General features: G+C 39.4%; 1 protein-coding gene across 1 annotated transcript in view; it reads right to left on the reverse strand.

Moving 5' to 3' along the window:
- Positions 1–17,437, reverse strand: part of RGS22 (regulator of G protein signaling 22) — a 354,545-nt gene that overhangs the window by 264,136 nt on the left and 72,972 nt on the right. Inside the window, exon 11 of the mRNA XM_053715916.1 lies at positions 6,654–6,759. Within this exon, the coding sequence (XP_053571891.1) occupies positions 6,654–6,759 (106 nt within the window). The remainder of the gene's footprint in view (positions 1–6,653; positions 6,760–17,437) is intronic.

Genomic DNA, 17,437 nt, shown 5'->3' on the forward strand with positions numbered 1-17,437 from the left:
AGGGCAGTATTCCAACATAACGACCCCAAACACACCTCCAAGATGACCACTGCCTTGCTAAAGAACTGAGGGTAAAGGTGATGGACTGGCCAAGCATGTCTCCAGACCTAAACCCTATTGAGCATCTGTGGGGCATCCTCAAACAGAAGGTGGGGGAGCGCAATGTCTCTAACATCCACCAGCTCAGTGATGTCATCATGGAGGAGTGGAAGAGGACTCCAGTGGCAACCTATAAAACTCTGGTGAACTCCATGCCCAAGAGGGTTAAGGCAGTGTTGGAAAATTATGGTGCCCACACAAAATACTGACACTTTTGGCCCAATTGGGACATTTAAACTGTACTCACTTTCGTTGCCAACGGTTTAGACATTAATGGCTGTGTGTTGAGTTATTTTGAGGGGACAGCAAATTTACACTGTTATACAGGCTGCACACTCACTACTTTACATTGTAGCAAAGTGTAATTTCTTCAGTGTTGTCACATGAAAAGATGTAATAAAATATTTACAAAAATGTGAGGGGTGTACTCACTTTTGTGGGATACTGTGTGTATGTGTATGTGTGTATATATATAACATAATTTATGTAAGAACTTACCTGATAAATTCATTTCTTTCATATTAGCAAGAGTCCATGAGCTAGTGACGTATGGGATATACATTCCTACTAGGAGGGACAAAGTTTCCCAAACCTCAAAATGCCTATAAATACACCCCTCACCACACCCACAAATCAGTTTAACGCATAGCCAAGAAGTGGGGTGATAAGAAAAAAGTGCGAAAGCATAAAAAATAAGGAATTGGAATAATTGTGCTTTATACAAAAAAATCATAACCACCACAAAAAAGGGTGGGCCTCATGGACTCTTGCTAATATGAAAGAAATGAATTTATCAGGTAAGTTCTTACATAAATTATGTTTTCTTTCATGTAATTAGCAAGAGTCCATGAGCTAGTGACGTATGGGATAATGAATACCCAAGATGTGGATCTTCCACGCAAGAGTCACTAGAGAGGGAGGGATAAAATAAAGACAGCCAATTCCGCTGAAAATAATCCACACCCAAAACAAAGTTTAAATCTTATAATGAAAAAAACTGAAATCATAAGCAGAAGAATCAAACTGAGACAGCTGCCTGAAGTACTTTTCTACCTAAAACTGCTTCAGAAGAAGAAAACACATCAAAATGGTAGAATTTAGTAAAAGTATGCAAAGAAGACCAAGTTGCTGCTTTGCAAATCTGATCAACCGAAGCTTCATTCCTAAACGCCCAGGAAGTAGAAACTGACCTAGTAGAATGAGCTGTAATCCTTTGAGGCGGAGTTCTACCCGACTCGACATAAGCATGATGAATCAAAGACTTTAACCAAGACGCCAAAGAAATGGCAGAGGCCTTCTGACCTTTCCTAGAACCGGAAAAGATAACAAATAGACTAGAAGTCTTACGGAAATGTTTAGTAGCTTCAACATAATATTTCAAAGCTCTAACTACATGCAAAGAATGCAACGATCTTTCCTTAGAATTCTTAGGATTAGGACACAATGAGGGAACCACAATTTCTCTACTAATGTTGTTAGAATTCACAACCTTAGGTAAAAATTTAAAAGAAGTTCGCAACACCGCCTTATCCTGATGAAAAATCAGAAAAGGAGACTCACAAGAAAGAGCAGATAATTCAGAAACTCTTCTAGCAGAAGAGATGGCCAAAAGAAACAAAACTTTCCAAGAAAGTAATTTAATGTCCAGCGAATGCATAGGTTCAAACGGAGGAGCTTGAAGAGCCCCCAGAACCAAATTCAAACTCCAAGGAGGAGAAATTGACTTAATAACAGGTTTTATACGAACCAAAGCTTGTACAAAACAATGAATATCAGGAAGACTAGCAATCTTTCTGTGAAAAAGAACAGAAAGAGCAGAGATTTGTCCTTTCAAGGAACTTGCAGATAAACCTTTATCCAAACCATCCTGAAGAAACTGTAAAATTCTAGGAATTCTAAAAGAATGCCAAGAAAAATGATGAGAAAAACACCAAGAAATGTAAATCTTCCAGACTCGATAATATCTCTTCCTAGATACAGATTTACGAGCCTGTAACATAGTATTAATCACAGAGTCAGAGAAACCTCTATGACTGAGAATCAAACGTTCAATCTCCATACCTTCAAATTTAAGGATTTGAGATCCTGATGGAAAAAAGGACCTTGCGATAGAAGGTCTGGTCTTAACGGAAGAGTCCACGGTTGGCAAGTGGCCATCCGGACAAGATCCGCATACCAAAGCCATGCTGGAGCCACCAGCAGAACAAACGAGCACTCCTTTAGAATCTTGGAAATTACTCTTGGAAGAAGAACTAGAGGCGGAAAGATATAGGCAGGATGATACTTCCAAGGAAGTGACAATGCATCCACTGCCTCCGCCTGAGGATCCCTGGATCTGGACAGATACCTGGGAAGCTTCTTGTTTAGATGAGAAGCCATCAGATCTATTTCTGGAAGTCCCCACATTTGAACAATCTGAAGAAATACCTCTGGGTGAACAGACCATTCGCCCGGATGTAACGTTTGGCGACTGAGATAATCCGCTTCCCAATTGTCTATACCTGGGATATGAACCGCAGAAATTAGACAGGAGCTGGATTCCGTCCATACCAGTATTCGAGATACTTCTTTCATAGCCAGAGGACTGTGAGTCCCTCCTTGATGATTGACATATGCCACGGTTGTGACATTGTCCGTCTGAAAACAAATGAACGACTCTCTTTTTAGAAGAGGCCATGACTGAAGAGCTCTGAAAATTGCACGGAGTTCCAAAATGTTGATTGGCAATCTCACCTCCTGAGATTCCCAAACCCCTTGTGCTGTCAGAGACCCCCAAACAGCTCCCCAACCTGTCAGACTTGCATCTGTTGAAATCACAGTCCAGGTCGGAAGAACAAAAGAAGCCCCCTGAACTAAACGATGGTGGTCTGTCCACCACGTCAGAGAGTGTCGTACAATCGGTTTTAAAGATATTAATTGAGATATCTTTGTATAATCCCTGCACCACTGGTTCAGCATACAGAGCTGAAGAGGTCGCATGTGAAAACGAGCAAAGGGGATCACGTCCGATGCAGCAGTCATAAGACCTAGAATTTCCATGCATAAGGCTACCGAAGGGAATGATTGAGACTGAAGGTTTCGACAAGCTGAAACCAATTTTAGACGTCTCTTGTCTGTCAGAGACAGAGTCATGGACACTGAATCTATCTGGAAACCTAAAAAGGTTACCCTTGTCTGAGGAATCAATGAACTTTTGGTAAATTGATCCTCCAACCATGTTCTCGAAGAAACAATACAAGTCGATTCGTATGAGATTCTGCTAAATGTGAAGACTGAGCAAGTACCAAGATATCGTCCAAATAAGGAAATACCACAATACCCTGTTCTCTGATTACAGACAGAAGGGCACCGAGAACCTTTGTAAAAATCCTTGGAGCTGTTGCTAGGCCAAACGGCAGAGCCACAAACTGGTAATGCTTGTCTAGGAAAGAGAATCTCAGAAACTGATAGTGATCTGAATGAATCGGAATATGCAGATATGCATCCTGTAAATCTATTGTGGACATATAATGCCCTTGCTGAACAAAAGGCAGAATAGTCCTTATAGTTACCATTTTGAATGTTGGTATCCTTACATAATGATTCAATATTTTTAAATCCAGAACTGGTCTGAAGGAATTCTCCTTCTTTGGTACAATGAAGAGATTTGAGTAAAACCCCAGCCCCTGTTCCAGAACTGGAACTGGCATAATTACCCCAGCCAACTCTAGATCTGAAACACATTTCAGAAATGCTTGAGCCTTCACTGGATTTACTGGGACACGGGAAAGAAAAAATCTTCTTGCAGGAGGCCTTAACTTGAAGCCTATTCTGTACCCTTGTGAAACAATGTTCTGAATCCAAAGATTGTGAATCGAATTGATCCAAATTTCTTTGAAAAATCGTAATCTGCCCCCTACCAGCTGGGCTGGAATGAGGGCCGCACCTTCATGTTGACTTGGGAGCTGGCTTTGGCTTTCTAAAAGGCTTGGATTTATTCCAGACTGGAGATGGTTTCCAAACTGATACCGCTCTTGTAGGGGAAGGATCAGGCTTTTGTTCCTTATTGTGACGAAAGGAACGAAAACGATTAGTAGACCTAAATTTACCTTTAGATTTTTTATCCTGTGGTAAAAAAGTTCCTTTCCCCCCAGTAACAGTTGAAATAATAGAATCCAACTGTGAACCAAATAATTTATTACCCTAGAAAGAAAGGGAAAGCAAAGTTGACTTAGAAGACATATCAGCATTCCAAGTTTTAAGCCATAAAGCTCTTCTAGCTAAAATAGCTAGAGACATATACCTGCCATCAAACCTAATGATATCAAAGATGGCATCACAAATAAAATTATTAGAATGTTGAAGAAGATTAACAATGCTATGAGAATTATGATCTGTTACTTGTTGCGCTAAAGCTTCCAACCAAAAAGTTGAAGCTGCAGCAACATCCGCTAAAGATATAGCAGGTCTAAGAAGATTACCTGAACATAAGTAAGCTTTTCTTAGAAAGGATTCAATTTTCCTATCTAAAGGATCCTTAAAGGAAGTACTATCTGCCGTAGGAATAGTAGTACGTTTAGCAAGAGTAGAGATAGCCCCATCAACCTTAGGGATTTTGTCCCAAAACTCTAATCTGTCAGATGGCACAGGATATAATTGCTTAAAACGTTTAGAAGGAGTAAATGAATTACCCAAATTATTCCATTCCCTGGAAATTACTTCAGAAATAGCATCAGGGACAGGAAAAACTTCTGGAATAACTACAGGAGATTTAAAAACCTTATTTAAACGTTTAGATTTAGTATCAAGAGGACTAGATTCCTCTATTTCTAATGCAATTAAGACCTCTTTAAGTAAAGAACGAATAAATTCCATTTTGAATAAATATGAAGATTTATCAGCATCAACCTCTGAAACAGAATCCTCTGAACCAGAGAAATCATTATCAGAATCAGAATGATGATGTTCATTTAAAAATTCATCTGAAAAATGAGAAGTTTTAAAAGACCTTTTACGTTTACTAGAAGGAGGAATAACAGACATAGCCTTCTTAATGGATTTAGAAACAAAATCTCTTATGTTAACAGGAACACTCTGAGTATTAGATGTTGATGGAACAGCAACAGGTAATGTAACATTACTAAAGGAAATATTATCTGCATTAACAAGTTTGTCATGACATTCATTACAAACAACAGCTGGAGGAACAGATACCACAAGTTTACAGCAAATACACTTAACTTTGGTAGATCCAGCATCAGGCAGCGATTTTCCAGAAGTATCTTCTGATTCAGGGTCAATCTGAGACATCTTGCAATATGTAATAGAAAAAACAACATATAAAGCAAAATTGATCAAATTCCTTAAATGACAGTTTCAGGAATGGGAAAAAATGCCAGTGAACAAGCTTCTAGCAACCAGAAGCAAATAAACAATGAGACTTAAATAATGTGGAGACAATAATGACGCCCAAATTTTTTAGCGCCAAAAAAGACGCCCACATTATTTGGCGCCTAAATGCTTTTAGCGCCAAAAATTACGCCACATCTGGTAACGCCGACACTTTTAGCGCAAAAACGTCAAAAAATGACGCAACTTCCGGTGATGCCGGAAATACAAAGAAATTTTTTTTGCGCCAAAAAAGTCCGCGCCAAGAATGACGCAATAAAATGAAGCATTTTCAGCCCCCGCGAGCCTAACAGCTCACAGGGAAAAAAGTCACATTTTTAAGGTAAGAAAAAAATTGATTATTCAAATGCATTATCCCAAATGATGAAACTGACTGTCTGAAATAAGGAATATTGAACATCCTGAATCAAGGCAAATAAATGTTTAAACACAAATATTTAGAACTTTATATAAAAGTGCCCAACCATAGCTTAGAGTGTCACAAAAATAAGATTTACTTACCCCAGGACACTCATCTACATGTAGTAGAAAGCCAAACCAGTACTGAAACGAGAATCAGTAGAGGTAATGGTATATATAAGAATATATCGTCGATCTGAAAAGGGAGGTAAGAGATGAATCTCTACGACCGATAACAGAGAACCTATGAAATAGACCCCGTAGAAGGAGATCATTGAATTCAAATAGGCAATACTCTCCTCACATCCCTCTGACATTCACTGCACGCTGAGAGGAAAACCGGGCTCCAACCTGCTGCGGAGCGCATATCAACGTAGAATCTAGCACAAACTTACTTCACCACCTCCACAGGAGGCAAAGTTTGTAAAACTGATTTGTGGGTGTGGTGAGGGGGTGTATTTATAGGCATTTTGAGGTTTGGGAAACTTTGCCCCTCCTGGTAGGAATGTATATCCCATACGTCACTAGCTCATGGACTCTTGCTAATTACATAAAAGAAATATATATATATATATATTCATATATATATTCACATATCTAATTTTGTGTTCACATTCTTTACTTTTTTTTAATCTGTTTTGTTAGACCTGCATGTGGGATCTCAGTGATTGGTAACTCTGGCTCCATCCTTTCATTACAGACAACCTTGTGGTTTCTTTTACTCATATATATCCAAAAACTTCACCCCACTCATAATATTCACTTACTGTAAAAATGTCTTTGGTATATGATTGATCTTGTTTTGTTTCTATGCTGTTTGCCAGATCTGGATTTTGAGATGATTTACAGCTACTCACAGCTGTATTTCTTGTCCTAAATAAAAATACATTTTTAGTCATGTCAAACAAAATTTTGATACAAAGTTAAATTTGTTATTAAATATTCCTAAAATTACATATTCTATTTATTAAAAAAAGGTATAGCAGACTGCAAACATGCTGAGGTTTGTTATATATGTTGCCCAATATGATTTGATCTACTTTTAAATTTCAATTACTTTAATTATTCTTTATACCAAACCCTTAGTAACAGTCACTTCACTTCAACGTGACCTTATGAATGAATACTCTCTATAATTAAATATTACCATAAAACATGTATTGTATTCTTCACAGTCTTTACCCAGATATTTTAGATTTATGATAACCAGCTATACTACTTAAAAAAGGTAGCAATGTTCCAAGTAGTAAAACACTCATCTTTAAAAGAAAGTAGCTTTGCTGGCCTGGTCTTATCCATAAACTCAGTTCAATTGTCCTACACATGATGTTTGTAAGGTAAGAAATACTAAGGGCAAGAGTACTGAAGAGATAAAAAAAAATCAATAACTAAGCAATGAGAAATCATTTTTAACTGCTGTCTTTGACAAAAGTGACCAAACAGAAAAATCACAATGGTCATAGAGTCCAGTGTCTTTTATATCCTCTTACTGTGCCTGATAATCAAAGGGATCCATGAACATGCTTTGGATGGAAGATGAAAGTAGCACAGCAATCCAAGCCAACTTTCTCAGTAGAAGAAATATTTCTCAATGCTGAGTATTTTTTTCTTCTTTATGTTCTTTTACTTGTTTTAGAAGGCTAAACATTAAATTCAGTGGTGGGTGTCAAACTTTACATGTCTTTATTCTATAATAGCATGGTTTGGTATAATAGTAGTGTAGATATAAAGTTTGATTAATCTGTTTCTTTTTCATCTCAAACAAGTCACTACAAGTATAATGATTTTTCCACAAGAAACAAAGAAATTCACTGGGAGATTTGTGTACGGGAATTATTAAGGGCTAGATTATGAGTGGAGCAGTATTTTGCACTCCCCTCACGCGCTAACTGCGCTAGAAGTAAGCTTTTTGCATACTGGTTATCTACAAATCCCATTTGGAAAATAAGCTGCCTTGTGTACATACAGCTCTCTATCTACTTTATAGCTGAATGCACTGCCCATACTGTTTAAGAATAATGCATGAGTATTTAAACACTTTTGATGCTCTGCCCACTTCCTCCTACACTAGGCCCTGGTGTTAACTGAATACTTTGTTCTGGCCCAGACAAAAATCATGTTGCACCACAGCACTGAGCAACAAAACACTTAGGTCCAGATTATAAATGGCGCGTTAAAAACAGTTACACGCAAACGAAAAGGGGTTTACTTTCAATTTATAATACAAGCGAAAAACCAGACATGCGCAAACACCCAAGACAAACTCAGCTCTAGACTGACAGAAAGGGGATATAAACACTCTCGGCTAGATTTAGAGTTCTGCGGCCAAAGGGGTGCATTAGCTACGCTTGCTTTTTTTCTCCCGCACCTTTTAAATACCGCTGGTATTTAGAGTTCACAGAAGGGCTGCGTTAGGCTCCAAAAAAGGGATCGTAGAGCATATTTACCGCCACTGCAACTCTCGATACCAGCGGTGCTTACGGACGCGGCCAGCTTCAAAAACGTGCTTGTGCACGATTCCCCCATAGGAAACAATGGGGCTGTTTGAGCTGAAAAAAAACCTAACACCTGCAAAAAAGCAGCGTTAAGCTCCTAACGCAGCCCCATTGTATTCTATGGGGAAACACTTCCTAAGTCTGCACCTAACACCCTAACATGTACCCCGAGTCTAAACACCCCTAGCCTTACACTTATTAACCCCTAATCTGCCGCCCCCGCTATCGTTGACCCCTGCATATTATTTTTAACCCCTAATCTGCCGCTCCGTACACCGCCGCAACCTACATTATACCTATGTACACCTAATCTGCTGACCCTAACACCGCCGACCCCTATATTATATTTATTAACCCCTAATCTGCCGCCCCCAACGTCGCCTCCACCTACCTACACTTATTAACCCCTAATCTGCCGACCGGAGCTCGCCGCTACTCTAATAAATGTATTAACCCCTAAAGCTAAGTCTAACCCTAACACTAACACCCCCCTAAGTTAAATATAATTTAAATCTAATGAAATAAATTAACTCTTATTAAATAAATTAATCCTATTTAAAGCTAAATACTTACCTGTAAAATAAACCCTAATATAGCTACAATATAAATTATAATTATATTGTAGCTATTTTAGGATTAATATTTATTTTACAGGTAACTTTGTATTTATTTTAACCAGGTACAATAGCTATTAAATAGTTAATAACTATTTAATAGCTACCTAGTTAAAATAATTACAAAATTACCTGTAAAATAAATCCTAACCTAAGTTACAATTAAACCTAACACTACACTAGCAATAAATTAATTAAATAAAATACCTACAATTATCTACAATTAAACCTAACACTACACTATCAATAAATTAATTAAATAAAATACCTACAATTAAATACAATTAAATAAACTAACTAAAGTACAAAAAATAAAAAAGAACTAAGTTACAAAAATAAAAAAATATTTACAAACATTAGAAAAATATTACAACAATTTTAAACTAATTACACCTACTCTAAGCCCCCTAATAAAATAACAAAGACCCCAAAATAAAAAAATGCCCTACCCTATTCTAAAATTAAAATAGAAAAGCTCTTTTACCTTACCAGCCCTGAAAAGGGCCATTTGCGGGGCATGCCCCAAAGAATTCAGCTCTTTTGCCTGTAAAAAAAAACATACAATACCCCCCCCACAACATTACAACCCACCACCCACATACCCCTAATCTAACCCAAACCCCCCTTAAATAAACCTAACACTAAGCCCCTGAAGATCTCCCTACCTTGTCTTCATCACGCCGGGTTCACCGATCCGTCCACCGAAGTCTTGATCCAAGCCTCTGAAGTCTTGATCCAAGCCCAAGCGGGGGCTGAAGAGTGACGTCCATCCTCTGGCTGAAGTCTTGATCCAAGCGGGCAGAAGAGGACATCCGGACCGGCAAACATCTTCATCCAAGCCGCATCTTCTATGTTCTTCCATCCAATGACGACCGGCTGATCTTCAAGACCTCCAGCGTGGATCCATCCATCTTCACCGACGACTTCCCGACGAATGACGGTTCCTTTAAGGGACGTCATCCAAGATGGCGTCCCTCGAATTCCGATTGGCTGATAGGATTCTATCAGCCAATCGGAATTAAGGTAGGAAAATTCTGATTGGCTGATGGAATCAGCCAATCAGATTCAAGTTAAATCCGATTGGCTGATCAAATCAGCCAATCAGATTGAGATCACATTCTATTGGCTGTTCCGATCAGCCAATAGAATGCGAGCTCAATCTGATTGGCTGATCAGATCAGCCAATCGGATTGAACTTGAATCTGATTGGCTGATTCCATCAGCCAATCAGATTTTTCCTACCTTAATTCCGATTGGCTAATAGAATCCTATCAGCCAATCGGAATTTGAGGGACGCCATCTTGGATGACGTCCCTTAAAGGAACCGTCATTCGTCGGGAAGTCGTCGGTGAAGATGGATGGATCCGCGCTGGAGGTCTTGAAGATCAGCCGGTCGTCATCGGATGGAAGAACATAGAAGATGCGGCTTGGATGAAGATGTTTGCCGGTCCGGATGTCCTCTTCTGCCCGCTTGGATCAAGACTTCAGCCGGAGGATGGACGTCACTCTTCAGCCCCCGCTTGGGCTTGGATCAAGACTTCAGAGGCTTGGATCAAGACTTTGGTGGACGGATCGGTGAACCCGGCGTGGTGAAGACAAGGTAGGGAGATCTTCAGGGGCTTAGTGTTAGGTTTATTTAAGGGGGGTTTGGGTTAGATTAGCGGTATGTGGGTGCTGGGTTGTAATGTTGGGGGGGTATTGTATGTTTTTTTTACAGGCAAAAGAGCTGAATCCTTTGGGGCATGCCCCGCAAATGGCCCTTTTCAGGGCTGGTAAGGTAAAAGAGCTTTTCTATTTTAATTTTAGAATAGGGTAGGGCATTTTTTTATTTTGGGGGTCTTTGTTATTTTATTAGGGGGCTTAGAGTAGGTGTAATTAGTTTAAAATTGTTGTAATATTTTTCTAATGTTTGTAAATATTTTTTTATTTTTTGTAACTTAGTTCTTTTTTATTTTTTTTAATTTAGTTAGTTTATTTAATTGTATTTATTTGTAGGTATTGTATTTAATTAATTTATTGATAGTGTAGTGTTAGGTTTAATTGTAGATAATTGTAGGTATTTTATTTAATTAATTTATTGCTAGTGTAGTGTTAGGTTTAATTGTAACTTAGGTTAGGATTTATTTTACAGGTAATTTTGTAATTATTTTAACTAGGTAGCTATTAAATAGTTATTGACTATTTAATAGCTATTGTACCTGGTTAAAATAAATACAAAGTTACCTGTAAAATAAATATTAATCCTAAAATAGCTACAATATAATTATAATTTATATTGTAGCTATATTAGGGTTTATTTTACAGGTAAGTATTTAGCTTTAAATAGGATTAATTTATTTAATAAGAGTTAATTTATTTCGTTAGATTTGAATTATATTTAATTTAGGGGGTGTTAGTGTTAGGGTTAGACTTAACTTTAGGGGTTAATACATTTATTAGAGTAGCGGTGAGATCCGGTCGGCAGATTAGGGGTTAATAATTGTAGGTAGGTGGCGGCGACGTTGGGGGCGGCAGATTAGGGGTTAATAAATATTATGTAGGTGTCGGCGGTATTAGGGGCAACAGATTAGGGGTACATAGGGATAACGTAGGTTGCGGCGGTGTGCGGTCGGCAGATTAGGGGTTAATAATTGTAGGTAGGTGGTGGCGATGTTGGGGGCGGCAGATTAGGGGTTAATAAATATTATGTAGGTGTCGGCGGTATTAGGGGCAGCAGATTAGGGGTACATAGGGATAACGTAGGTGGCGGCGGTGTGCGGTCGGCAGATTAGGGGTTAAAAAATTTTAATAGAGTGGCGGCGATGTAGGGGGGGGACCTCGGTTTAGGCGTACATAGGTAGTTTATGGGTGTTATGGTACTTTAGAGCACAGTAGTTAAGAGCTTTATAAACCGTCGTTAGACCAGAAAGCTCCTAACTACTGACTTTTTTCTGCGGCTGGAGTTTTGTCGTTAGATTTCTAACGCTCACTTCAGCCACGACTCTAAATACCGGCATTAGAAAGATCCCATTGAAAAGATAGGATACGCAAATGGCGTAGGGGGATCTGCGGTATGGAAAAGTCGCGGCTGCAAAGTGAGCGTTAGACCCTTTCCTGACTGACTCTAAATACCAGCGGTAGCCCAAAACCAGCGTTAGGAGCCTCTAACGCTGGTTTTGACGGCTAACGCCAAACTCTAATTCTAGCCGTCTGTTATCAAGAGAACTAGACAGGAAGTGGAAGAGATAGATAGTGTTCTGATCTTCCAACAAATACGACAGTTCAAAGGAAATGTTTTGAGGGAGTTACCTTCGTTACAGGCTGCAGTAATCAATATGAGAACATCTGCAAGATTGTATGCAAACACTTCTCCCTTTTGGTAGCAGATGATCTATTGGTTCCTGTGGTCTCTAAAGGTATTAGATGCTCATATAGAAAGGCCAAAACAAAAGTGGGCTGGCTAAAATGGGCTGGCTGCTAAGATTTACATTCCTGCATTCTAAAATAAAGATAGCAAGAGAACGAAAAATTGATAATAGGAGTAAATTAGAAAGTTGCTTAAAATTCCATGCTCTATCTGAATCATGAATGAAAAATTTTGGTTTCAGTGTCCCTTTAACATTGACATACATACATATACATCTCTAAAGATGTACATGAATGTATATATATATTTATGTGTTTACAGATGTATTTATATGTGTATATAAGTATTTACAAACATATACTCAGAAGACATAGATACATAAAGATAAAGAGTCTCAAAAAGCAGTTCCGGAGTGAAATTCAAAGTCCAAACCAAACTCAAGGCTATAAGTTTTCAAGGTTTGAATACTCCCAAAACAATTTCTGAGCAAGGACAAGACAATAGACTGATGTTAAGTAAAGCCAGCAGCATGACATGAGGTAATAGAGAGAAAAATAACCTCCAAATTTAAGGAAAAAAATTAATCAAATTGAGAATAACATATGACAATCTGAAGTAAAGCACCACTTATTATGTCAGATTTCTCCAGCAACTGCTGAGAACGAGGCTCAGCGGTAACCTTCTTCAAATTTTATTCTGTGTATAAGCAAATTTCTCTAAAAGAAGTCTCTACATAAGTGTCCAAAAGTCCTCCAAGAGAAGGCCTTTATTAAATATACAAATATTTCATACTATAGATATAGTTCGGTATGGACATTATTTGGTTTCAAAAGGGAAGCTAATTTAACTGCTTAGAAAAGAATAGACACAAAAATACCTCTGTGATTTGTTAAACCTGATTAACCATGATATATTTTATGACATTTATTCTAGAGCAAATGTGGAAGACCCTCACAGATAACAGATTTGCCACTTGGCAGACCACAAAATGTCTCACAAGAGTTCCAGTATAAAGGAAAATGGGCTCTGACTTAGCTGTCACTATAAAGAACTGCAACAATATTTTGTAGACAATAGACATCTCCAAATTGTTTTGAATGAATAATTTGTCACAAAAAAAATAATCTTTAGTTTCAATCTATATCTGGCCGTGGGGTCATTCTGACTTGGTTAACAAAAATCAGTTTTCTGCTATTTCAATTGAAGCAGAGGAGCAGTTGAACAGCAGCATAAACAATATATTTTTTTCTCTTAAAATGTATTTTATTTTTTTAATGCGTCCAGGGTTTTCAAGAACAAAAGTGAAGCTTACATAATTATCGGTTGACACAAGGACATTGTTGAATCACTAGAAACTTTTCTCATCTTTAGACAAACAGTTTTAAAGGGACACTAACGTCAAAGTTAAACTTTCATGATTCAGATAGAGTATGCAGTTTTAAGAGACTTTCCAATTTACTTCTATTATAAAATTTGACACATTCCTTTTATATACACACTTTCTGAGGTACCAGTTCCTACTGAGCATGTGCACAAGTTCACAGGGTATAAGTATACTAGTCTGTGATTGGCTAATGGCTGTCACATGATACAAGAGGCTGGCAAATAAGGAAAAAAAGTTAATTTGTTAGAAAAAAATCAACTGCTTATTTGAAATTCAAAGTAAGTGTTATTACATTGCCCTTTTACTCTTTACTCTTTTTTACTCTGTAAATTATGCAATTCTTTTGTATTTAGTGGTCCTTTAACTACACGAATAAATCAACTACAATATAGTCACCTGCATTTGTTTGGTTTACTCATTTAAGGGGTGGCTTATTTTTAAATGAATGTAAAGAATGCAGAAAAATTTGTAGTTTTTTTTTTTAATTTGTCTGAATCTGAATACATGTTTAATAACCTGTAATATAATTTATATGTTACACAGTGGAAGACCTTTTAGTAAGCAATAGGCACATGTGCAATTCATTTCATTTTGGCCGATTCGGAGATTCGAATGAATTTGAATTTCCGAAAAAGCACCATAACTAAAATCCCGAAAAATACTGAAAATGAATAAATCAGTTTTCAAATTTTTAATTGTTCTAATCTAAACCAAATTTCCGACATCACCGACACTAACTAAATCACTAAATAAAGCTATTAACCCCTAAACTGCCGTTTACCGACATCGCAGACACTAACTAAACCTATTAACCCCTAAACCACAGTTCCCCGACATCGCCGACACTAACTAAACCTATTAAACCCTAAACCGCCATTCCCAAACATCGCCAGCTCTAACTAAACCTATTATCCCCTAACCCCTGTTCCCCAACATCACCGACACTAACTAAAACACTAAATAACATAAATTATGATTACCTGATAATTTTCTTTTCTTCTGATGAAAAGAGTCCACAGCTGCATTCATTACTTTTGGGAAATAAGAACCTGGCCACCAGTAAGAGGCAAAGACACCCCATCCAAAGGCTTAAATACTCCTCCCACTCCCCTCATCCCCCAGTCCTTCAGCTGAGGTACAAGGACCAGTAGAAGAAATATCAGGTGAAAGGTGCCAGAAGAATAAATAAGGACACCCCACAAAAAAAATTACGGCTGGGGAGCTGTGGACTCTTTCCATTAGAAGAAAAGAAAATTATCAGGTAAGCATAATGTATGTTTTTCTTCTTAAATGGAAAGAGTCCACAGCTGCATTCATTACTATTGGGAAAACAATACCCAAGCTATAGAGGACACTGAATGCCAAGACGGGAGGGTACAATAGGCGGCCCATACTGAGGGCACCAGGCCTGAACCCCTACCCAACAAAAAAACCTTAAAAGGAAAGGCCCCAAGGACACTGACCCACAGATAGTCCAGAAGCCAAGCTAGAGACCGCAAATCGGACTCAACTGAGCCAACAGTCCTCCAGGAGACACCGTCAGGACGACACAGAGGATACTTGCTAGTAAGTAAAAGCAGCCAACAAGAGAACTAACTGCAAAAAGCAACCCTCAGACAGAGGGTACACTCTAGGCAACCTAAGCCACCAGACCTACCCACAGGTCTCCAAAAGGGGAACACAGAACCTCAATCGAAGCCCCCCGAGAAGGAGAGGTTACACCCAGAGCCCGAAGGAGATGTAATCCTGGACCCTCTACCTGTAAACCTAGGGAGCTAGCAACTATGCCCACCTAGATCCTGAAAATGACAACGTCTCTCAGAACCCACACCCAGCCAGACCAACCCGGCATCAGCGGATCCAAATCAGGGGAACAGAAGCATCCCAAAACCAGCTAAATAACGAGTGGAAGAATGGCCACAGCCATCCCCACAGAGCACAGATTAAAACCTGACTCCTAAAACAGACGACAAGACCGTAGACCCAAAGGATCTAGCAAAAAGGCCCAACAAGGTCTCAACTTGGAGCCAGCAAGACTCCAGATGGACCGTAACAACCCAGAGAGACACCCCTCTCCGATAAGTTAACCCACAGTTCCAACCTCCTGAATCCAGGAGAAGCCATAAGAAGGAGAATAACTCCTTAAGAAAAGTGATGGAGCCAGAAGGGCAAAATCTGTTCTCAAGGCATGAAGCCACCAGCTACAGGAGAGATCAATCCCCAACAGAGATGTCCTTGGAAAGTACCCCCCTAAAAGTAGCTTGCTAACACACATTCCCTATGTAATGGATGCAGCAGAGACACTGCAAACCCATTCGCCTACAGAGCAGTGAATCCAAGGGTTACCCTAGCAAGCTGACCTAGGGAATCCAACCCTAAGGCGCATCAAGCCTAATGAGTAACAGACACTCAGAAAACCTGGCCAACCATGACCATGTCAGGTAGATTGAGTAAAGGACATAGCTCAAGTTCCCAGTACTGGGGAACCCCAAACCAGCCCTTAGGCCTAAGAATCCAGTAACAACCCATAACTGGGTCCACAAGGGAAAACGCCAAATGAAGCCTCTGCAACCAGAAGCCTCAGGGAGAAAACAGGACAACCAATTGTTCAATCAAACAATACCAGAGAACTGAACACCCTGTCTGACAAAAAAACAGACACAAGGGATATGAATGCAATATCCAGATCAATCAGGATAATGAGAAGAACTTGTAAGTCCCGACCTAAGGAAGGAACCACCCCTTGCTAAAGTCCTACACTCCAAGGAGCAAGGCAATAGAAGTCGTATTACGACCCTAGAGCCCCAAGACTTCTCAAACAGCCTCAGGACAACAAACCAAGGGATACCTTGAGATTAAAACCCCTCGAGCAGGGCTAGTCTCCACATCACCTTCTTACAAACAGAGGAATACAGGGAGAAAAGACATGAAGCCTTCCCAGCTCCGGGGAGCCCCGAGCTAAGTCCACAGGGATCAACCATCTCCTGGAGGAAACCCAGGTCCCTAAAAGGAGGCCTTACTCACCCGGAGACAACGGAAGAAGACCAAGAAGGTCTTATAATTCAGCTAGACAGTACACGGTCAATGTGCAATAACTGCAGCTGGTTACATTAAACAGCTTGCGAGCACACATTTAAGGTGCAAAGAGCTGCAGCTGGTTTCAAACTGCAAACCTTCCGCATTCTAGTCAGCTATTCACACTACTAGCTGTTGATGGACCAAGTCCAAAAAGGACAAATCCAGAGCCTCAAAAAAAAAGGCCAAACCGCTCAAACAGCGGTAAGAGGGCGCTAAGCCATCTAACCGTCCACTGCGTGGGGGAGGAAACTCTAGGCTCCGATAATACCAGACGTAAGAGAGAGTGACGCAGCAGAAACTCCACTTACCCAGTCATCAATGATTGAAGGCTATAAGGACTGAAACAATCCTTCCCGCCTCACGGACCCACAGGTCCTCTTGAATGCTTAGTTCAAACATGTAAAACAAATGATAACCTGAGCACTTGGCGCCTCGACCGGATCAGCCAAGCAGAACATTGCCACATGTCTGAACAGCTAGGCTTACAGGCAGAGTAACCCAACAGGACCAGCCTGCACCCAGGGCCCTAACCGGCAAGCTGCATAAATCCTCCCTCAGAGGGGAAGAAAGGAAAACAGACGTTTTTAACATAGGACTAACATGTCCAAAACAACTTCCGAAGAAGTAACAAATA

This window comes from Bombina bombina, chromosome 5 (assembly GCF_027579735.1).
Source record: "Bombina bombina isolate aBomBom1 chromosome 5, aBomBom1.pri, whole genome shotgun sequence".
Classification (NCBI taxonomy): domain Eukaryota; kingdom Metazoa; phylum Chordata; class Amphibia; order Anura; family Bombinatoridae; genus Bombina; species Bombina bombina.